At 42.2% G+C, this 24,146-nt stretch overlaps 1 pseudogene and 1 gene segment (V, D, J or C); one reads left to right on the forward strand and one right to left on the reverse strand.

Annotated features, from left to right (window-relative positions):
- Positions 1 to 24,146, forward strand: part of LOC120034106 — a 106,403-nt gene that overhangs the window by 64,920 nt on the left and 17,337 nt on the right. Inside the window, 2 exon segments of the C gene segment in view lie at positions 19,849 to 19,922; positions 21,307 to 21,606. Coding sequence covers positions 19,849 to 19,922; positions 21,307 to 21,606 — 374 coding nt within the window.
- Positions 5,657 to 18,395, reverse strand: LOC120034453 (annotated as a pseudogene).

The raw sequence follows: 24,146 nt of genomic DNA on the forward strand, positions 1-24,146 counted from the left end.
CTACAAACCCCAAAATGGCATCGGGGACCCGCCTACCTGTCAGACCTGCTCTCCCCCTATGAACCTCCACACACCTTACATTCAAGCCATGCTTATACTCCTTCATGCCCCCAGGACCAGGCTCCTCACAATGGGGGACCGTGCCTTTTCCTCTCTCACACCATACCTATGGAACTCCCTTCCAGATCATTTCAGGGTTGTTCAGACTGTTGGAACTTTTAAAGCAGGACTTAAGAGAACAAAGATGTATATTTTATACATGATAAACACAGTTGAAATTCAAGCTGCTATCAGTTGCTAGTCTGCATGTCAGATGTTATATGCAATGAATGTACCTTGGTTTTAATTGTCCTCATCATTTGCAATGGAGAGGGGACTAAGAACCTGTAATGGTAGAAATGATTTGTTAAACAAAGCCCATTTAGAACATGACAGATGACCAGGTAGCAGTGCAAATAATATACATGTTACTACTACATTGTATTTGACAATAATCTGTGTATTCCGTAAACAATGTGTACAGTATGCTATAATCCATATTGTACATTTGCCAAAGATTTTATTAAATGTGTTAATCTAGTTTTGATCCACATAGGATTAATAACAGGTCAGTCTTTTACGTTTAAAATCTGTGGTCCATTTGAACAGTGGGAGCTAGTTTCTGTGACTAAGGTCATGTCCGTTTGTGTGAACCAGAAACACAGAATGTAAAGTATGCACTAACAGAGATGATAGTGACTGATGATTTTTGTCAATCTAAAATTCAAATTCTGTGTTTTTATGTTTGTATTCAATTGAATGTACCTTTTCTCTGAAGATTAGTGGTGAGATGTTACTTTGATGGAATGTTAGAAGTAAATCACTTCAACTGCACGACTAAATTGATTTGTTCTTGAAAGCCAGTGTCTCAGTATTGTAAGACATTTTATAATACATTTACAAAAGTAATGATTGTAATGATTGACACTTCACCAGAGTTGTAGTTCAGGCCTTGGGCTGTTCTTGTTAAATGTTTTGTATTATGTCATGTTTAATGTGGACCCCAGAAAGAGTAGCTGCTGCTTTCACAACAGCTAATGGGGATTCTAATAATATACCAATAGATTACAAGTAATTTTAAGTACTTACGGTGTTTTGGCTAATCTTTTTCTAGCTGTCTGTACATAGGTGGTGTTTTTTCACAGTAACAAGGTAAAATTGTGTTTTATCATAAAAAGTTTATTGGAAGTGAGGTGGTATCACAGGTGTCATGCAACGTAAAACAAAAGGAAGCTATAGGAATGACTCAAATTAAAAGACTATGGGGGTATACATAGCTGGGAAAATGGGTCAAATCTCAACATTTAACTGAAATGCATCTATACCAAACACCATATCACACACGCATTCCTCCTCAACCCTGTTCTAGAATATCATGTATATTTCAATGGGTCTTTTACCTCTGTGACAAATGACTGCATCTTTATTTAAACAGCTAAACAGCAGAAAACTGACCATGTAAGGTGAATACAGTATTCAATCAATACCAAATTAACCTTAGTGTCACAACAGCCTTTCTTAAAAAAAATTCACCTTTATTTAACCAGATAGGCCAGTTGAGAACAAGTTCTCATTAACAACTGCGACCTGGCCAAGATAAAGCAAAGCAGTGCGACAAAAACAACAACACAGAGTTACACATAGACAAACGTACAGTAAATAACACAATAGAAAAAAAATAGAAAAATCTATGTACAGTGTGTGCAAATGTAGAAGAGTAGGGAGGTAGGCAATAAATAGGCCATAGAGGCAAAATAATTACAATTTAGCATTAATACTGGAGTGATATATGTGCAGATGATGATGTGCAAGTCGAGATACTGGGGTGCAAAAGAGCAAGAGGGTAAGTAATAATATGGGGATGAGGTAATTGGGTGTGCTATTTACAGATTGGCTGTGTACAGGTACAGTGATCGGTAAGCTGCTCTGACAGCTGATGCTTAAAGTGAGAGAGGGAGATCTAAGAATCCAGCTTCAGTGATTTTTGCAATTTCTTCCAGTCATTGGCAGCAGAGAACTGGAAGGAAAGGCGGCCAAAGGAAGTGTTGACTTTGGGGGTGACCAGTTAAATATACCTGCTGGAGCGCGTGCTACGTGTGGGTGTTGCTATGGTGACCAGTGAGCTGAGATAAGGCGGGGCTTTGCCTAGCAAAGACTTATAGATGACCCGGAGCCAGTTGGTTTGGCGACGAGTATGTAGTGAGGGCCAGCCAACGAGAGCACACAGGTCGCAGTGGTGGGTAGTATATGGGGCTTTGGTGACAAAACGGATGGCACTGTGATAGACTACATCCAGTTTGCTGAGTAGAGTGTTGGGGGTTATTTTGTAAATGACATCGCCGAAGTCAAGGATCGGTAGGATAGTCAATTTTACAAGTGTATGTTTGGCGGCATGAGTGAAGGAGGCTTTGTTGCGAAATAGGAAACCGATTCTAGATTTAATTTTGGATAGGAGAGGCTTAATGTGAGTCTGGAAGGAGAGTTTACAGTCTAGCCAGACACCTAGGTATTTGTAGTTGTCCATATGTTCTAGGTCAGAACCGTCCAGAGTAGCCTTCTCCTGTCCAGCTCAGGCGCTCGGCGTCGCCGGCCTTCTAGCTGCTGCTGAACCTACTGCTGGCAAACGCCCTTCACTCATCAACCCCGGACTTGTCTCGTCATCATTAATCCCCGCTCTATCACTGTATATATACTCCCTCTGTCATTTGTCTTTGTCTGTCATTGTAAATGTTACTTGTGTTCCTGGGAGGAATCTCTCCTACCATTTCCTGAGTACTTTATATTTTGCATTTTGGGATCGCCCTGTGACTTTTTGTTAATGAATATATATTTTGTACTTTGGGTTCGCCCTGTGACTTTTTGTTAATGAATACATATTTTGCACTTTGGGATCGCCCTGTTACTTTTTGTTAATGAAGATATATTTTGCACTTTGGGATCACCCTGTGACTTTTTGTTAATGAATATATATTTTGCACTTTGGGATCGCCCTGTGACTTTTTGTTAATTAATATATATTTTGCACTTTGGGATCGCCCTGTGACTTTTTGTTAATGAAGATATATTTTGCACTTTGGGATCGCCCTGTGGCTTTTTGTTCATGAAGATATATTTTGCACTTTGGGTACGCCCTGTGACTTTTTGTTCATGAAGATATATTTTGCACTGTGGGTACGCCCTGTGACTTTTTGTTCATGAAGATATATTTTGTACTTTGGGTTTGCTCTGTGACTTTTTGTTCATGAAGATATATTTTGCACTGTGGGTTCGCCCTGTGACTTTTTGTTCATGAAGATATATTTTGCACTGTGGGTTCGCCCTGTGACTTTTTGTTCATGAAGATATATTTTGTACTTTGGGTTTGCCCTGTGACTTTTTGTTCATGAAGATATATTTTGTACTTTGGGTTCACCCTGTGACTTTTTGTTCATGAAGATATATTTTGTACTTTGGGTTCGCCCTGTGACTTTTTGTTCATGAAGATATATTTTGTACTTTGGGTTTGCCCTGTGAATTTTTGTTCATGAAGATATATTTTGTACTTTGGGTTTGCCCTGTGACTTTTTGTTCATGAAGTTATATTTTGTACTTTGGGTTTGCCCTGTGACTTTTTGTTAATGAAGTTATATTTTGTACTTTGGGTTTGCCCTTTGACTTTTTGTTAATGAAGTTATATTTTGTACTTTGGGTTTGCCCTGTGACTTTTTGTTAATGAAGTTATATTTTGTACTTTGGTTTTGCCCTGTGACTTTTTGTTCATGAAGATATATTTTGTACTTTGGGTTTGCTCTGTGACTTTTTGTTCATGAAGATATATTTTGTACTTTGGGTTTGCCCTGTGACTTTTTGTTCATGAAGATATATTTTGTACTTTGGGTTTGCCCTGTGAATTTTTGTTCATGAAGATATATTTTGTACTTTGGGTTTGCCCTGTGACTTTTTGTTCATGACGTTATATTTTGTACTTTGGGTTCGCCCTGTGACTTTTTGTTAATGAAGTTATATTTTGTACTTTGGGTTTGCCCTGTGACTTTTTGTTAATGAAGTTATATTTTGTACTTTGGGTTCACCCTGTGACTTTTTGTTAATGAAGTTGTATTTTGTACTTTGGGTTCACCCTGTGACTTTTTGTTCATGAAGATATATTTTGTACTTTGGGTTTGCCCTGTGACTTTTTGTTAATGAAGTTATATTTTGTACTTTGGGTTCACCCTGTGACTTTTTGTTCATGAAGATATATTTTGTACTTTGGGTTCACCCTGTGACTTTTTGTTCATGAAGATATATTTTGTACTTTGGGTTTGCCCTGTGACTTTTTGTTAATGAAGTTATATTTTGTACTTTGGGTTCACCCTGTGACTTTTTGTTCATGAAGATATATTTTGTACTTTGGGTTCACCCTGTGACTTTTTGTTCATGAAGATATATTTTGTACTTTGGGTTTGCTCTGTGACTTTTTGTTCATGAAGATATATTTTGTACTTTGGGTTTGCTCTGTGACTTTTTGTTCATGAAGATATATTTTGTACTTTGGGTTTGCTCTGTGACTTTTTGTTCATGAAGATATATTTTGTACTTTGGGTTTGCTCTGTGACTTTTTGTTCATGAAGATATATTTTGAGCACAACAGTGTTTGGGTTTCATCCCACTTTGATATATGGTGCTGAAATAAACTCAGTAGTTCTAAACCTGCGACTGCCTCCTCCGCTCTACATCAGTGACACTTAGTCTATGACTACATTGAAAACATAAACCAAATAGTCATATCAGGAAGCACATTTACTGATACGGACCCCTAAATTACTTACAGTCATCCAATGTTGAACAAACTGAGGATGGACCTAAGTAATGCAATAAACTTATTTGGGTTGGTGATGTGAAAGGTGATATGTATCATGTTAAGATGGGAACTTCATCTTAGAATGGCAAGTATGTACATAATGGAGGACACCAAGATGAAGAATTGATGCTTTTCAGAAAATAAAGCATTTTGGCAATTTTATGTCAAATTTGACAACTGCATTGAGAAGCAAATTTGAGCAAAAATGATAAAAGGGCAAATGGAGAAAAATAATTGGTCAAACAGATATATGAACACAAGAACCAGGAAGTGGGCTTTGAAGGATACATTTTTCAAGAGAAGAGTGCAAACTGGGATATCCAAAAGAAAGACCACGTACAAAACATATGTAAATGTAGTTGTGAATAGTCATGTAAAAAACAATGTATGAAAAAAATACATAAAATCATCATTACATAACACTCCTAGACACATTGTTTCCATTTTAATCATAAAGACTACATTTCATTTAGAAGTTTGGAATGGTACTTTGCATTGAGACAACCCTAATCGATACAAGGCATGTTGAACCATCATTAAGAGCACACCTCACATGTCGAAAAAAACATGTTTTCTTTCTATTTTGAACAGCAATGAGAAAAGGTAAGGCAAGATACTAAAAATAGATATCTGATGACTGTGTGAAGACCTGGGATGACCTCTCATTCAGTTCTGAAGCTGTTTGTTGTTTACCAGTTCAAAGTAACGCATGAAGAAGACTAGTGTTTTTCTCCTTGAGTCGCTCTGTCTCTCAGGCATCTTGTGCTTGCTCAGCGGTGTCATCTCCACGCACCCTGAGTCTGCTGGGAGACACGGGGTCTCCGTCTGAACCTCTCATGCTGGCAGGCTCAGCTTCTTTCCTTTCAGCACTGAGGATTATAGAGATACATGTCAAAGGGCGCAATATTTTTTTTATGTATTTCCCTTGCAATGTGCTGACTCCTGTGCACTACAACATTCAAACTGTATCTAGATAGATTATAACTAATTTAGGATATGATGTAGTCCTACAAACTCAACCATCAATTACTCCAACAATGCTTACTTACGCACACATAAAATACCAGAAGGTCAAACAGCGAATACACAGATGGCAGAACATAAATCAGAGGTGGGCATTTAGGTGGACACTCACCTTTGGTGACATAAAGGTAGAAGAAGTCGCAGTAGAGGATGGTCTGCACCATGCCGGCCACGATGGCGATCATGTCAAAGAAACCCTCGAAGTAAAAGCGCCAGATCCAGTTGAAGAGGTACAGGGCCCGGTAGAGACCCAGGAAGAATAGGTAGTGGGTGGTGATTGTCTCCGCCTCGCCCGTCTTACTGATCATGAAGAGCTGGCGCAGGATGGCCACCGACTCCAGGTAGATGGAGAATGTCCACAGGATCTGATAGAAAGACAAACACACAACACTGTATATTAGCCATTAATCTCATCCGCCAGCTCTCTCACAACTGACCATATGGAATAGGTTAATTAAGGCCCAGCCATCCTCTTACCTTCATGGTGGTGTTGTAGAGGGAAATGAAGGAGGTGAGGAGGTCCAGGTAGCGAGTAGTGAAGACCAAAGCAAACAGGATCTGGCTCTTCCCGGAGATACCTGGAAGGGACAACCAGTTTTACAACAGTAGGACAGATAATACCTGGGAATGAAATAAGAAATTCTTCTTCTAGTTTTGCATCACTTCAAGAACAAGTTCTGGAAGAAAGGCAAGTCCTTCACAACTTCTGAAATAGTCTTCCTTTGCAAGCCCCTGCCCAGTCAGAGCTGCAAGTGTGATAGTATCTTATCAACAGCAGTTGGAAATATGAGTGAGCCAAACCCTTTTGTCTGACTAGAGGGTAAATAAACGGTATCTGTTTGCTGAAACTACATCAAGAAATGCAGCAGCATCTCAAGACCAGGGTGTTCACTCTGCAACTAATGCATCTCCATGTAGGCCTAATTGTAATTGTGCACAATAAATCTTATTTAGTCCATATATTACAGTGACTGGTATTAGAAAAAGACACACTCCTCACAAGACATTAAGCATTTTATGCATGGGATAATGCATTCACTTCAGGAAAGGTGGAGCTATCAGGATCAGACCAACATGCACTTGCTTCTGTAATATAATAGGTTAACAAAAAAAACTGAGTCTCCATCTCATGCTGTCCCATCCATAAACTGAATGGGAAGATGCTATAAACTTGCAGATCCTAATGCCTCAAAGGGGCACCATGTCAATGCATCCAATGCAAGCAAGGTCAATGAGAGAAACATGTGTGAGTGTTAAGAATATAGGATGTGTTCAGCTAATTTGAGACATAAATGTAATAGTGTCGACTACTTTTGAATGAGAATGCATTGATTCCTTGCCACCTAACCAGTTCATTTTGTGGGGCTTTCTAGAACGCCACGTCAGAGTCCAGACCAAGCAATCAAATGCCGGGCTACATTGAGTGAACTCGCATGCCAGACTCTTGCAGAAAACAAGTTGACAATAGACAGGATGTTTAAACAATAGTTATTCATAAATACCTCAACTGACAACAAGGTACAGTGTTCAAACTTACATCACTTTCTTTAATCATCAACTAGTTTGGCTATGTTACAAGTAGCTAGATAGTTAGATACCGTAGCTAACATTCTGTTTTGCATAGCAAGTTAGCTAGCTAACAGTTAAATAGGTGGCAAAATATAGATATTCAAGGAAGGCTTTGATTAAACAATCAGTTTAGCTAGCTATTTAACATTAAATCACAGCAATCCAATAAACAGCTAGCAAGTTGACATGCTACTGTGGTTAAGTAGCTAATGTTCAACCAATTAAAGCTACCTAGCTTGCGAACACTTCAGTGCACACAACATGATCTGCATATACTTTTGCTTCATGATTGATTATATATTGATCAGCACTTAAATGCCATTTGTTGCTTGTTTGTTCTGTAGCTAGCAGCTACATAGCTAGCTAGTAGTAGGTTAGGAATATAAAGCAATGTCAAGTGCTCCATCTGAGGTTATTTGATAGGCTATATGAATGATCCATAAAGATGTTGACATCATACTGTTCATAATAAATTGGGAAACAATGTTGTACAGAACACAACAGATGCTTCCTTTTGATATTGAGATAAAATGCATCAATGTCTAATGTTTCACACAGCTGCCCTCACTACATTGTAAATTCCCCCGTCTAGACAGGAAAGGTTTTTTTGTACAGTGATGTATAACAGTGCAGTATTTTTTTTTTTTTATTCCACCTTTATTTAACCAGGTAGGCAAGTTGAGAACAAGTTCTCATTTACAATTGCGACCTGGCCAAGATAAAGCAAAGCAGTTCGACACATGCAACAACACAGAGTTACACATTGAGTAAAACAAACATACAGTCAATAATACAGTAGAAAAATAAGTCTATATACAATGTGAGCAAATGAGGTGAGATAAGGAAGGTAAAGGCAAAAAAAGGCCATGGTGGCGAAGTAAATACAATATAGCAAGTAAAACACTGGAATGGAAGATTTGCAGTGGAAGAATGTGCAAAGTAGAAATAGAAATAATGGGGTGCAAAGTAGAAATAGAAATAATGGGGTGCAAAGGAGCAAAATAAATAAATAAATACAGTAGGGGAAGCGGTAGTTGTTTGGGCTAAATTATAGATGTGCTATGTACAGGTGCAGTAATATGTGAGCTGCTCTGGCAGCTGGTGCTTGAAGCTAGTGAGGGAGATAAGTGTTTCCAGTTTCAGAGATTTTTGTAGTTCGTTCCAGTCATTGGCAGCAGAGAACTGGAAGGAGAGGCGGCCAAAGGAGGAATTGGTTTTAGGGGTGACCAGAGAGATATACCTGCTGGAGCGCGTGCTACAGGTGGGTGCTGCTATGGTGACCAGCGAGCTGAGATACGGGGGGACTTTACCTAGCATGGTCTTGTAGATGACCTGGAGCCAGTGGGTTTGGCGACGAGTATGAAGCGAGGGTCAGCCAACGAGAGCGTACAGGTCGCAGTGGTGGGTAGTATATGGGGCTTTGGTGACAAAACGGATGGCACTGTGATATACTGCTTCCAATGTATTGAGTAGGGTATTGGAGGCTATTTTGTAAATGACATCGCCGAAGTCGCAGATCGGTAGGATGGTCAGTTTTACGAGGGTATGTTTGGCAGCATGAGTGAAGGATGCTTTGTTGCGAAATAGGAAGCCAATTCTAGATTTAACTTTGGATTGGACATGTTTGATGTGAGTCTGGAAGGAGAGTTTACAGTCTAACCAGACACCTAGGTATTTGTAGTTGTCCACATATTCTAAGTCAGAACCGTCCAGAGTAGTGATGCTGGACGGGCGGGCAGGTGCAGGCAGCGATCGGTTAAATAGCATGCATTTAAGTTTTACTTGTATTTAAGAGCAGTTGGAGGCCACGGAAGTAGAGTTGTATGACATTGAAGCTCGTCTGGAGGGTTGTTAACACAGTGTCCAAAGAAGGGCCAGAAGTATACAGAATGGTGTCGTCTGCGTAGAGGTGGATCAGAGACCCACCAGCATCAAAAGCGACATCATTGATGTATACAGAGAAGAGAGTCTGCCCAAAAATTTAACCCTGTGGCACCCCCATAGAGACTGCCAGAGGCCCGGATAACAAGCCCTCCGATTTGACACACTGAACTCTATCAGCGAAGTAGTTGGTGAACCAGGCGAGGCAATCATTTGAGAAACCAAGGCTATCGAGTCTGCCGATGAGGATGTGTTGATTGACAGAGTCGAAAGCCTTGGCCAGGTCAATGAATACGGCTGCACAGTATTGTTTCTTATCGATGGCGGTTACGATATCGTTTAGGACCTTGAGCGTGGCTGAGGTGCACCCATGACCAGCTCTGAAACCAGATTGCATAGCGGAGAAGGTGCGGTGGTCTTACGGCTCTCGTTTGTGGTAGGAAGCGTGGACCAATACGCAGCGTGGAAAGTGTTCATGATTTTAATATTCAAAAAACACTCAAACAAAATAACAAACGTGAAAACGAAAGCGCACAGTTCTGTAAGGCTAAGAAACTACACAGAAAACAAGATCCCACAAAACCCAAAAGGAAAATAACAACTTAAATATGATCCCCAATCAGAGACAACGATAGACAGCTGCCTCTGATTGGGAACCACACTCGGCCAAAAACAAAGAAATAGAAAACATAGACTTTCCCACCAGAGTCCCACCCTGACCTAACCAAACATAGAAAATAATAAGGAACTCTAAGGTCAGGGCGTGACAGTACCCCCCCCCCCCCCCCAAAGGTGCGGACTCCGGCCCCAAACCTGAACCTATAGGGGAGGCTCCGGGTGGGCATCTACTCTCGGGGGAGGCTCCGGTGCGGGAAACAGGCCCCGCTCCGCTTTAGGCTTAGGCTCCCCCCACTTCGGTGGCGCCTCTGGTGCAGGGATCGTTGCCGGGGCCTCCGGACCGTAGATCGTCGCTGCAGGCTCCGGCCTGTGGACCGTCGCTGGGGGCTCCGGACTGGGGACCGTTGCTGGAGGCTCTGGACAGGGGACCGTCGCTGGAGGCTCCGTGCCATGGATCTTCACTGCAGGCACTGGGCCATGGATCACCACTGGAGGCTTCGTGCCATGAATCATCACTGGAGGCTTCGTGCCATGGATCATCACTGGAGGCTTCGTACGTGGAGCCCGAACAGGTCTCACCAGACTGAGGAGACGTACTGGAAGCCTGGTACGTGGAGCTGCCACAACGCATCCTGGCTGGATACCAACTTTAGCTCGGTGAGTGTGGAGAGCTGGCACAAGACGCACTGGGCTAAGAAGGCGCACTGGAGGCATATTGCGTAGAGCCGGCGCAGGAAATACTGGGCCGTGGAGGCTCACTGGAGGTCTGGAGCGTAGAGCTGGCACAACGGGTCCTGGCTGAATACCCCCTGTAGCACAGCAAGTGCGGGGAGCTTGCACAGAGCAGGAACCGGAAAACGTGGCACTTGAACCGTGACCAACTCCTCATTGTATTTACAGGGATTTGGTTCTCGTTCACACCTTAGTTCCGCTCGTTCCGCTCGCTCCGCTCGCCAACCCGTGTGCCTCCCCCCCAAAATGTTTTGAGGCTGCCTCTCTTGCTTCCGTCCTTGCCGTGACTCCTGGTATCGTTGCCGTTCCTCCCTCGCTGCTTCCGCCTGTTTCAATGGCAGGCCCTCATGCCCTGCCATTACCTCCTCCCATGTCCATGATGTCCTCCGCTCCGGGGCACGCTGCTTGGTCCGTTGGTGGTGGGATCTTCTGTTACGGCTCTCGTTTGTGGTAGGAAGAGTGAACCAAGACGCAGTGTGGAAAGTGTTCATGATTTTAATATTCAAAAAACACTCAAACAAAATAACAAACATGAAAACGAAAGCGCACAGTTCTGTAAGGCAAAGAAACTATACAGAAAACAAGATCCCACAAAACCCAAATGGAAAATGACAACTTAAATATGATCCCCAATCAGAGACAACGATAGACAGCTGCCTCTGATTGGGAACCACACTCGGCCAAAAACAAAGTAATAGAAAACATAGACTTTCCCACCCGAGTCACACCCTGACCTAACCAAACATAGAAAATAATAAGGAACTCTAAGGTCAGGGCGTGACAGGTGGGATTCGAAATGGTCGGTAATCTGTTTGTTGACTTGGCTTTCGAAGACCTTAGAAAAGCAGGGTAGGATAGATATAGGTCTGTAGAGGTTTGGGTCAAGAGTGTCCCCCCCCCTTTGAAGAGGGGGATGACCGCAGCTGCTTTCCAATCTTCGGGAATCTCAGACGACACGAAAGAGAGGTTGAACAGGCTAGATAGGGGTTGCAACAATTTCGGCAGATGGTTTTAGAAAGAAAGGGTCCAGATTGTCTAGCCCGGATGATTTGTAGGGGTCCAGATTTTGCAGCTCTTTCAGAATATCAGCTGACTGGATTTGGGAGAAGGAGAAATGGGGAAGGCTTGGGCGAGTTGCTGTGGGGGGTGCAGTGCTGTTGACCGGGGTAGGGGTAGCCAGGTGGAAAGCATGGCCAGCCGTAGAAAAATGCTTATTGAAATTCTCAATTATAGTGGATTTATCGGTGGTGACAGAGTTTCCTATCCTCAGTGCAGTGGGCAGCTGGGAGGAGGTGTTCTTATTCTCCATACAGTGTCCCAGAACTTTTTTGAGTTTGTGTTGCAGGAAGCAAATTTCTGCTTGAAAAATCTATCCTTGGCTTTTCTAACTGCCTGTGTATATTGGTTTCTAACTTCCCTGAAAAGTTGCATATCACGGGGGCTGTTCGATGCTAATGCAGAACGCCATAGGATGTTTTTGTGTTGGTTAAGGGCAGTCAGGTCTGCAGAGAACTAAGGGCTATATCTGTTCCTGGTTCTAAATTTCTTGAATGGGGCATGCTTATTTAAGATGGTGAGGAAGGCATTTTTTTTAAATAATATAAATATAAAAAATAATATAAGTATAATGGCCACAGTGATACAGCCCATGACAAAAACCCTTCCCCATCTCCAACACTGATGCTGGGCTTAGAGTGTGTATTAGGGGAGAAACTAGGTGAAGAGTGTAGTGTGTGTTTCTCATACGTTTGGTTCACCATGCTTGATATATTCAAAGGTAGTTGTCTTTAATTATACTGTTTTATCAACATATTTATCATCTGTTAATTAAGGAGAAACATGTATTGATGAGAATTGGACATAAAGTTGGTATGAAGTGGAAAACCAGTTTATGCCTAAGTTGATTGTAAAATGTAAGTTTATTGGGGGAAAACTATGGTGTCAATGTTGGAGATAAAATAACAAATGGTTTTATTGAGGGTGTCACTATGTGGCATGAGTTTTTGTACTGGCATGTATCACTGTGTACACTGGGAGCCACAATGATATACACCAGTACAAAAACCTCAGCACAAGTGGTTACCTCTCCTGACTCTGTATTAAGTGACGGATCATACTGGAATGTTCTGAATACGCCTTATATGAATTCTGGATATAATGACTATGGGCTATGTTGAATATCACAGTTTTTTGAGATAATATTTTTTATGTTTTAGAAACTCTATTTGCGCTTAAAAGGCTTTGACAAGCACTGAAACCATCACATACGTTTTTCATATCTTCTTTTTTAAATATTATGTTCATAATCTTAAACTAGCTGGTCCCCTGATTTTTATTTTTTCATAATTTTTTTAATCCTTCGAACAAACATTCAATTGTCTGGACTTAAAAAGTCACATTGACATTTTTTAAGCTGCATTATTTGTCATTATATAGAAATTTCGACAAACGTCAAATTTTGCTGCAAATTAAAACATTTTCACATAAATACATTACTGTGGGAGCATTTGACGCAGGTTTTTGTAATGGTGTGTGTCATTGTGTATGGGGGCAGCCACAGTGATACACACCAATACAAAAACCTCAGCCTACATGCTGGTCATGGCAGCACATATTTACTGAAACCTCAGCAGACTCCGTGCCAAGTGACTGCTTATACGACAATACCTAACCCAATCTAAATAGATTTAGTGCAGATTTAGTGCAGTGATACCTTATATCTAATACTGATATCCAACTTTGCACTACACAGACCTAATGCAATAGTCATACATAAAAAACATGTTTTGTTTTCTTTAGTTAAATCATGTGACAAGACACCTACAAAGATAATATCAAAATAACAAAGGTTGGCACTTTTCTTAGCTGAGCTAGACATAATCTAGTCTGAAAATATTTGCCTAAAATGTGCTAAGTTGTCTTGATGATAAGAGGTAGCAATGAAAGGTCTAGGTCTTTAAACATGTGTTGAACCTAAAATTGCCATTATCGTTTACAGTGTCATATCGCTCGTCATAAAACTGATGTTGATATGAGTTGATGTATGGATGGATAGAAACATACTGTAGATAAACATACAAATGAATGATGATTAAACTAAAATAACAGACATAGTGGGAACATTTTGGTCTTGTGGTAGAGTGTATCCACACTGGATATTATTTATGTAATGAGAGGTAACAGACAGGAAACCAGCCATGTCATTCACCACACTGAGGGAACAGGTGCTTCCTCATGACATAGGCATACTTACTGAAACCTCCTCTGGACTGAGGGTACATAGAGCCATCAGAAACCACCACTATGTTATGAAACAATGTGTGCAAATGTCACTTTCTAAATCAACAAGCATTCAGTCTTTAGCCTGTTTTTCAATTGTACAGATAAAGTGAATCTAAAATATTTTTTTCAACATTAGTCCTTCAACAAATACCAACCAAAGTCTTGCTTCTGAGCTAATTGAGCAATTGACTCATTATTTAGGTAGAGAAAGTAAATTATTGGCCCACCAATGAACTCAGTCCCTGAAGGTAAGGATGACAACTGGCAGATACTGCAGCCTGAGGACTTGGATACCCTTTTACTACATGCCATACAGCTCTGGAACTAGAAAAGTTACATGGCACCACAATGTTGTGTAAACATCTGTCACAAAGTGGCAACATGTCCTCCCCAGCCCAGATAATTAGTCAACACAATACACAATATTTTCCATGAATGTCATGTTTGACCGACATTTAGAAGTGCTAGGTATAAGCAAAACAGCTCTCCTCCCTGCAGCGATGTAGTCTAGTCACTAAACCTTGAGTCCAAGTCAAGTCCCTAGTGATCGAGTCAGAGTCCTCGAGTTAAAGCTTGAATCATGAGTCTTTTGGTAGTGCTAAAAGCTGCATTCCAACAATCTTTGAACCTACATTACATAAAGCAAAACGCTAACCATCTTAGAGTATTGCACATTAGTCGGGATAGCTTGCTACAGTATTTCAGTAGCTATTGTAACTATGTTGAATTAAGCAAAGGGGAGAGACATTCGGACAACAAGGTACCATTGGTTCACCTACTACCTCACTGTCATTGTAAATAAGAATTTGTTCTTAACTAGTTAAATAAAGGCTAAATAAATACAATTAAGGCCCTGGTTAGGTGAAACAGGGTGGAAGAGCTTTGTTGGAACAAACGTATGTACACACTGCACTCTCCAGGACCAGAGTTGCCAAACCCTGATGGCTCGGGGCAGACGGGCGGCTCAGATGGCGCTGGGCAGACGGATGGCTCAGATGGCGCTGGGCAGATGGGCGGCTCAGATGGTGCTGGGCAGACGGGCGGCTCAGATGGCGCTGGGCAGACGGATGGCTCAGATGGCGCTGGGCAGACGGATGGCTCAGATGGCGCTGGGCAGACGGATGGCTCAGATGGCGCTGGGCAGACGGATGGCGCTGGGCAGACGGATGGCTCAGACGGCGCTGGGCAGGCAGGCAGCTCAGACGGCGCTGGGCAGGCGGATGGCTCAGATGGCGCTGGGCAGACGGATGGCTCAGATGGCGCTGGGCAGATGGATGGCTCAGATGGCGCTGGGCAGATGGATGGCTCAGATGGCGCTGGGCAGACGGATGGCTCAGACGGCGCTGGGCAGGCAAGCAGTGCAGGCGGCGTTGAGCAGACGAGCAGTGCAGGCGGCATTGGGCAGACGGCCGACTCTGACCTGCTGAGGCGCACAGTAGGCCTGGTGCGTGGTGCCGGAACTGGTGGTACCGGACTGGAGACACGCACCTCAAGGCTAGTGCGGGGAGCAGGAACAGGGCACACTGAATTCTCAAAGTGCACTATAGGCCTGGTGCGTGGTACCGGCACTGGTGGTACCGGGCTGAGGGCACGCACCTCAGGGCGAGTGCGGGGAGAAGGAACAGTGCGTACAGGGCTCTGGAGACGCACAGGAGGCTTGGTGCGTGGTGCCGGAGCTGGAGGTACTGGGCTGGAGACACGCACCACAGGGAGAGTGCGTGGAGGAGGAACAGGGCTCTGGAGACGCACAGGAAGCCTGGTGCGTGGTGTAGGCACTGGTGGTACTGGGCTGGGGCGGGAAGGTGGCGCCGGATATACCGGACCGTGCAGGCGTACTGGCTCCCTTGAGCACCGAGCCTGCCCAACCTTACCTGGTTGAATGCTCCCCGTAGCCCGTCCAGTGCGGGGAGGTGGAATAACCCGCACTGGGCTGTGTTGGCGAACCGGGGTCACCATGCGTAAGGTTGGTGCCATGTACACCGGCCCGAGGAGACGTACTGGAGGCCAGATATGTAGAGCCGGCTTCATGGCACTTGGCTCAATGCTCAATCTAGCCCGGCCAGTGCGGGGAGGTGGAATAACCCGCACCGGGCTATGCACACGTACAGGAGACACTGTGCGCTCTTCCGCATAACACGGTGTCTGCCCGTACTCCCGCTCTCCACGGTAAGCATGGGAAGTGGGCGCAGGTCTCCTACCTGACTTCGCCACACTATCCTTTATCCCCCCCCCCAAAAAAATGTTTGGGGTTTCTTCACGGGCTTCTTACCGCGCCGTCGTGCTAACCTCATTCGCCGGTATCCCTCCGCACATTGCTCCATCGAATCCCAGGCGGGCTCCGGCACTCTCCCTGGGTCAACCGACCACCTGTCTATTTCCTCCCAAGTGGTGTAACCCAGATCCGGCTCCTGCTGCCGAGCTAGCTCCTCGAAACGCCGCCTCTCTGCTTTTGCTGCCTCCAGCTCTGCTTTGGGGCGGCGATACTCCTCTGGCTCTGCCCAGGGTCCTTTTCCGTCCAGCTCGTCCTCCCATGTCCATTTCTCCTGGTCCCGCTGCTGCTGCTGCTGCCGCTGCTGCCCGTTGCTACGCTGCTTGGTCCGAGTTTGGTGGGTGGTTCTGTAACGGCAGCCTTCCCTCTCTTCACTAGAAGAGAGAGTGTAGCAGGGATCGGACCAACACGCAGCGTAGCCAGTGCTCAACATGTTTAATTAAACGAAAACAGTGAACACTTACAACAATACAAAACAACAAAATGTGGCAAACCGAAACAGTCCTATCTGGTGCAGACAAAACACAGAGACAGGAAACAACCACCCACAATCCCCAACACAAAACAAGCCACCTATATATGATTCTCAATCAGGGACAACGATAGACAGCTGCCTCTGATTGAGAACCATATTAGGCTGGACACAGAAACAGACAAACTAGACACACAACATAGAATTCCCACCCAGCTCACGTCCTGACCAACACTAAACAAGCAAAACACATAAGAACTATGGTCAGGACGTGACAAAAAGAACATTCTGGTTGGTTTTTCTTTGGATTTTCTCCTACCATATCATTTGTGTTATAGTCTCATACATTAGTTAAACATTTCTACAAACTTCAAAGTGTTTTCTATCCAATGCTACCAATTATATGCGTATCCTGGCTTCTGGGCCTGAGTAACAGGCAGTTTACTTTGGGCACGTCAGTCAGGCAGAAATTCAGAAAAATAGACCCTAGTTTATTTGTCATATGCACAGGATACAAATGGTACACAGTATAATGAAATGCTGGTTCACCTATCAACAATACGACAGTAATAAGAATAGGAGTAAGTATGTAAAAAATAAAAGCTCAATGAAATATAAATATAATATATTTAGCAGAAATATAAATTCAAGGAAGGCACAAACAATTTACAGTAGGACATTTACATGTGCTGGCGAGGGTGAGTACGGAGAGAAAGTGTTGAATTATGCAGTAAGTTTGTGCAATAATTATATAAGTCCAAAAGCATTAGTCATGGTTTGTGTGTTTGTGCATATCAAATCAAATCAAATTATATTTGTCACGTGCTGAATACAACAAGTGTAGACTTTACCGTGAAATGCTTACTTACAAGCCCTTTCCCAACAATGCAGTTAAAAAGTATGAAAATTAACAAATAGATCAAAAGAAAATAGTAACACAATATAATATCACAATAAAATAACAATAACAGGCTATATACAACGAGTACTGGTACCGAGTCAGTGTACTGGGGTACAAGATAGTTGGGGTGATTGATTAAGGGTAATATGTACATGTAGGTTTGGTTAGGTGATTGATTGAAGTATTATCTACATGTAGGTAGGTGGTGAAAAGCAGAAAGTCTGGGTAGCTGTTTAATGAACTGTTCAGCAGTCTCATAGCTTTGTGGTAGAGCTGTTCAGGAGCCTTTTCGATCCCAGACTTGACACTCTGGTACGCTTGCCATGCCGTAGCAGAAAAAACAGACTGTGTGGGCATGTGAGTTGATGTGTGAGCAAGTGCATGTCTGCTAAGGTGTGAAACTGTTGGTGTAGAGGTGGTCGTCCTGGCTCAGGTGTTCAGCAGTCTGCTAGCGTGTGGGTAAAAGTTGTCTCTGAGCCCCGAGACTCGATGCTCCGATACCGTCTGCCAAACAGTAAAGGCGTGAACAGTCTGTGGCTGGGTATGTGGGGTCCTTGATGATGTTACGTGCATTCCTCAGGCCCCGCTTGAAGTTAATGTACTTTACGGGTGGGAGCACGGCACCAGTGATGGACAGGGACGTCTTCACCACCTGTTGAAGGTCCTTGTGGTCGAGAGTGGAGCAGTTTCCATACCAGGTTGTGATGCAGCCGGTCAAGACTCTCTCAATGGTGCAGCAGTAGAAGTAGGAGAGTATCCGGGGGGACATGCCAAGTTTCTGCATCTGCCTTTGGAAGTAGAGGCGCTGTTGCTCCTCCTTGACCAGAGTGATGGTGTTGTGTGTCCATGTCAGGTTCTCTGAGATTTGGACGCAGAGGAACTTGAAGTCACTGACTCTCTCCACAGCAGTCCCATCGATGTGGATTAGGCATATCCTTCTCCCTGCTTCCTGAAGTTGACAATCACCTCTTTCTTTTTGGTGATATTGAAGGATAGGTTGTTGTCCTGGAACCGCACTGCTAGGTCTCTTACCTCTTCCCTTGTCTCATCACTGTTGTTGATCAGGCCTACAACCGTGGTGTCATCTGAAAACTTGGTGATGGAGTTGGTGTTGTGCCTGGCCCCGTGTTAAGAGTCAGTGTAGTGGAGGTATTTTTGAGAGTCAGTGTAGTGGAGGAGTTGTTGCCAATCCTCAGTTGTTGTAGCCTGTGGTCTGCCTGTCAGGAAGTCCAGTATCCAGTTGCAAAGGACAGAGTCTAGACCCAGGGCCCGGGCTTGGAGGGAACAATGGTATTGAATGCTGAACTATAGTTAATGAACAGCATTCTCACATAGGTGTTCCTCTTGTCCAGGTGTGATAGAGCTATATGGATTGCAATGGAGATGGCATCTTGAGTGGATCTGTTGGAGTGGTAAGCAAATTGGAGTGGGTCCAGTGTGTCTGGCATGCTGGCCTTGATGTGTGCAGCCTTTCAAAGGACTTTATGATGACAGGGGTGAGTGCAACGGGGTGAGTCATTTAGGCATGCAGCTTGGTTTTCTTGGGCACTGGAATAATTGTGGTCTTCTAATTGTTTCTATAGCGAAGACCAATTAAGTGATGGTCGGCCATGAATGTTTTTTGGCCAAATGTCTGTGTTAAGCGGTGACCTAGATTATACATATCTAATTCGGGAATGATGGCCACCACTCACGTCCAACTACCAGCAACAGTGTGGAAACAAGGAACAGAGATTTTGACCAATGATTGTCAATCCTGTGTGTCACCAATGATTCACACCCACAGTATCTGGAATGAAATAGCCCTATCAGGATGATGCTCAAGATGCTTCCCATACATCAACATTCACAGCGGATAGAGGAAGCAGGGGCTCACTCTCAAAAAGGACAGGAATAAAAATGTGCTCACACTTTCAGCCAAAGTTAACTTCATGCAACACTTCCGTTTTGATGGGAAGTGCATCTCCCCAGGGAAGGAGACAACCATCAAGATGCCACAAAATAAAGTTAATGAAGCAATACGTTTGAAATGAATTGGTTTTTTAGTTTAGGGGCAGATAAACAATTATCACTGTGATTACTATTTCGACTACTGGGGGAAAGGAACCCAAGTCACGATAACTTCTGGTAAGTAGCCTTAACATTCAGACCTAAAAAAGTTATTTCATTATTGACACATAACTAGTGACTATTCAGGTTATTTTGACTGATTTTGTACGAAGTGTTGGTCAGACCATTCACTGTGACAACTACTTTGACTACTGGGGGAAAGGGACCATGGTGACCGTGTCCACAGGTAAAACAAAAACAGATTCTGTTTATTTTTGCATTACTATTGAGGTTGGACTTTGAGTTAAAAGTCCCTCTCTCCTAAAGGCTTGAAATATGTATTTTTGGTCTTCACTTGCGGTAGTTTTTGTGCGTTGCACGTATTGAAAGATTGCACTGTGACTATGCTTTTGACTACTGGGGGAAAGGCACAATGGTTACCGTTTCATCAGGTAAGAAAAAGTATTATGATTTCATCAAATGTGTCAGTGATCATTCGAAAAGTCAAATACATGTCGTTTTTTACAACTCGATTCTAGGCTTCATTTTGTCAATTTGCTAAATTGAATTGAGGATCAAAAACAGTAACGGTAGGCCTACCCTATAACAAAGGCATATTCATAATCTGGACAAAAACAACTGAAATTCATTGATGTGATTTCAAAACAAACCTTTAAAAAGTATGATATGGACAATATTAAATATCGAAATAGGTTTTTGTGCATAGCCTGTATTGGTTCTTTGCACTGTGACTACGGTTTTGACTACTGGGGGAAAGGGACAATGGTTACAGTTTCATCAGGTGAGACTTTCAAATGAAAATGTCTAATCTTACAAATACATTTAGAAGCCGTTTATATGTTTCTGCTTTAGTTTTTGAAATGTAAAGTTTGTTACTTTTAATCTGCAATGGAATTAAGATACATGTCTATAATGAAGCCTATTTGAAGTAAAGTGTGCCAAACAAACTTAAAGTAAAACATCATAACCTAACATTACAGTCAACGTAAATATCAGAAAGTGTACAAAATAATAGCGTTCCTTTTGCGCTCTTTCATTAAGAATGGGAATAAGAGGGTATAGAACCTGGGGAGAATGCTTTTTTATACCGCTTGTTAAGGTAATTGAACACAGTGCTACGCTGCTTTTGACTACTGGGGTCAGGGTACAATAGTAACCGTTTCATTAGGTAAGAATCTAATTTTGGTTGAGGCAAGGTATAGTTCATAGTGGAAAATGATCGCTTAAATATAAGGACAAATATTTAATCAATAAAAATATTTATGTTTAATCATTCAAAAACGTATATAGCCTACAGTCCTAACTACCTATCTTTTATCAGTGGATATTGTATTTTACGTTTTTGATAACACATTCAACTCATGTGTACCCTATGTGCATGTATTTGGAGTGAACAATATCCTACCCTGGTAATAAATCATCATGTATTAAACCTAGCCTACTAAATAAATGTTAAATAACCTGACGATGTCAAATAGAATAGGTCCTTAGAACTGTTAACTATTTTATTTGGTCAGTGTTGGTTGATTTATGTATTTATTTTTTCATGGTGTATTCTATAAAACTGTTTGGCTTTATGGACAATTTGTAACACATTATTTATCTTACAGCTTCAACACCAACAGCTCCGACTTTGTTCCCTCTTGTGCAATGTGGCTCCGGGACCGGAGATATGATGACTCTGGGTTGCATTGCCACTGGCTTCACGCCTGCCTTCCTCACCTTCAAATGGAATGAAGAAGGCGGGAATTCCCTGACTGATTTCGTTCAGTACCCTGTGGTCCAAACCGGTGGAAGCTACATGGGAGTCAGTCAACTCCGTGTAAAGAGAGCAGACTGGGACAGTAAAACATTTGAATGCGCCGTGGAACATTCAGCTGGTTCAAAGGAAGTACTAATGAAGAAACAAAGTAAGATGTATTTGTTTATCCATTTAATAACATATGTCACTAATAATAATAATCATATATTATTGAGTTTAATGTATTTATATCCATGTAGCCTATTAATCTACGAATTTCGTAAAAAACATAGCCTCTGTGATAATCATAATTTGAGGGTTATTTTATGTTTAGTTTGGTTGAAAGACACATTTTTAGAAATCGAAATATTGAAGACAATAAGCTTATGAAATCTGAATAAGACATAAAAATTGCACATATTTTTGCTGGAAAATTCCACTGCTGCAAATATGGACTATACAGCCTAGGTTACAATAATTTTGATGCCTACATATTACAATTGTTGTCAACGCGCACACACCTAAATTACCTGACACCTTAGGGCAAATTAAACAATCAATGCATTAAAACGTAGTCAATTGCTAATTCACTGTAACAATCAACATTTGTGTCACTGTCACCCACTGTGGAATAAACCATTTAGGCCAATTGTATAAACATTGATAGGTGTCAGTCTAGTTGTGGGGAATGTGCTATGGCACTAGGATGAGGGTTGGTTGGAGTGGCTGTAGTTTGCCCCTTTAGTTGTGACTATTTAAGCCATCTCCCTAAGAAGGCATGCTACAAACAGTGTTGAGCTCATTTTGCTTTCGTCTGCCAGCATAATTATTCTATGTCCACAGTCTAAGACTTTATATACTTTGATATACACTTTTTAAAAATGAAAGAATATTTACTTGAATAATACCGATTCAAAGTACCGATTTTTCACTTCTAAAATGTTTTTCAACCAAAAACCAGAGATTGCAAAGTTAAACAAACCATGCAACTCTATCCACAAGGACTCATTTTACAATTTCCACAGAAAATTTTACAAAAACACATTTACTTGAAGAAGTGTAGACACAAAGTTTGGTAACAGAATGACGGGTTGTGCTGTTTGTGCTGTACATCTGTTACCAAACTTTGTGTCTACACTGTTCTTCAAGTAAATGTGTTTTTGTAAAATGTTCTGTGAAAATTGTAAAATGAGTCCTTGTGGATAGAGTTGCATGGTTTGTTTAACTTTGCAATCTCTGGTTTTTGGTTGAAAAACATTTTAGAAGTGACAAATCGGAGTCTCACTGTCACTCTGTTACAGTGAAATTTCCCATAAGCTGTTTAGCTGTTCTATTCATCTTTACTGCGCATTTGTAGCCTATGCCAGCTTCTGCAAATGTATGTTGTTTTCTCTCTGCTTCTGCATATATATATATATATATATATATATATATATGTGTGTGTATGTTTGTTTTTTAGTGGAATATCTGCAGCACCCGTCTCTTTACGTAATGACCCCCTCTAAAGAGGAGATGGCAGAAAATAAGACGGCTTCCTTCGCCTGCTTTGCCCATGACTTTTCACCCCGTACACACACAATCACATGGACGAGGACGGAAAAGGGAACAGAAAAAGAAGTTGTATCTGACTTCAAGAGTTCTTGTGAGAGTGAGAAGAAGAGTGAGAAAACTCTGTACAGCTCAACCAGCTATCTCAGGGTCAATGAGAGTGAGTGGAAGAGTGAAGAAGTAACATTCACTTGCGTGTTTAAGAACAAAGCTGGAAATGTGAGGAGAACTGTGGGCTACACTTCATCAGATGGTGAGTAGAACACGTCAGATTATCTTCTCTTGGTATCTTATTACAGGAGCTTCAAGAGGCAGGGATTTTGTGACAGAGCTCCAGGCCAGATTGAAAAGTTAGCACATTTTTCTAATTAGCACTTAAAGGTTTATCTTAAATTGCATCAAGATAGCCCATGCATGAAAAAGGTTTGATTGTGATCAGCCAGCTGGAGGGAAAACAGAATAGCCTACATTGATCCAAAACATACAAACTGTTTACATTTTAATTGCTGTTGTCACAAACAGCTTGGTGAACATTCCTTACATCCTTTCTCAGCAGGTCCACTCCATGAACATTCAGTAGTCATTAAGATCACCCCGCCGTCTCTTGAGGATATGCTTATGAACAAAAAAGCTGAGCTTGTGTGCGATGTCGATGAAGTAGTTCCTGGCTTCATCAGCGTCAAATGGGAAAATGACAATGGAAATACCTTAACCAGCCGGAAGGGTGACACTGACAAAATTGCCATACTTGACATCACTTATGAGGACTGGAGCAACGGGACAGTATTCTACTGCGCTGTAGATCACTTGGAAAACCTGGGCGCCTTGGTAAAGAAAGCCTACAAGAGGGAGACCGGTAAGACAAACTGCTTTGGTTTCCCTCTCACTTTTCTTTTGACTAAACTGGGATTTCATTTTTACGATGTTTCAAAACCTATCAAACAGATATCCAATTGGTCATCTTCTGGGAATTAAAAATGATGATAGGAGATTGTGTAGACCAGTGAAAAATGACTTTAATTGTTTAATTGCAAGGAACCCAATGGAGCTGATAGCAATTTGATCTGATTAAATCAGATGATGACACTGCAAAATGACAAAATGCTTGTCTATGATGGGTCCCTTTGGTCTCTCAAGACGAAACTCCTGTGAGGGAAGACA

Source organism: Salvelinus namaycush, chromosome 41, assembly GCF_016432855.1.
Source record: "Salvelinus namaycush isolate Seneca chromosome 41, SaNama_1.0, whole genome shotgun sequence".
NCBI classification, from domain to species: Eukaryota; Metazoa; Chordata; class Actinopteri; order Salmoniformes; family Salmonidae; genus Salvelinus; species Salvelinus namaycush.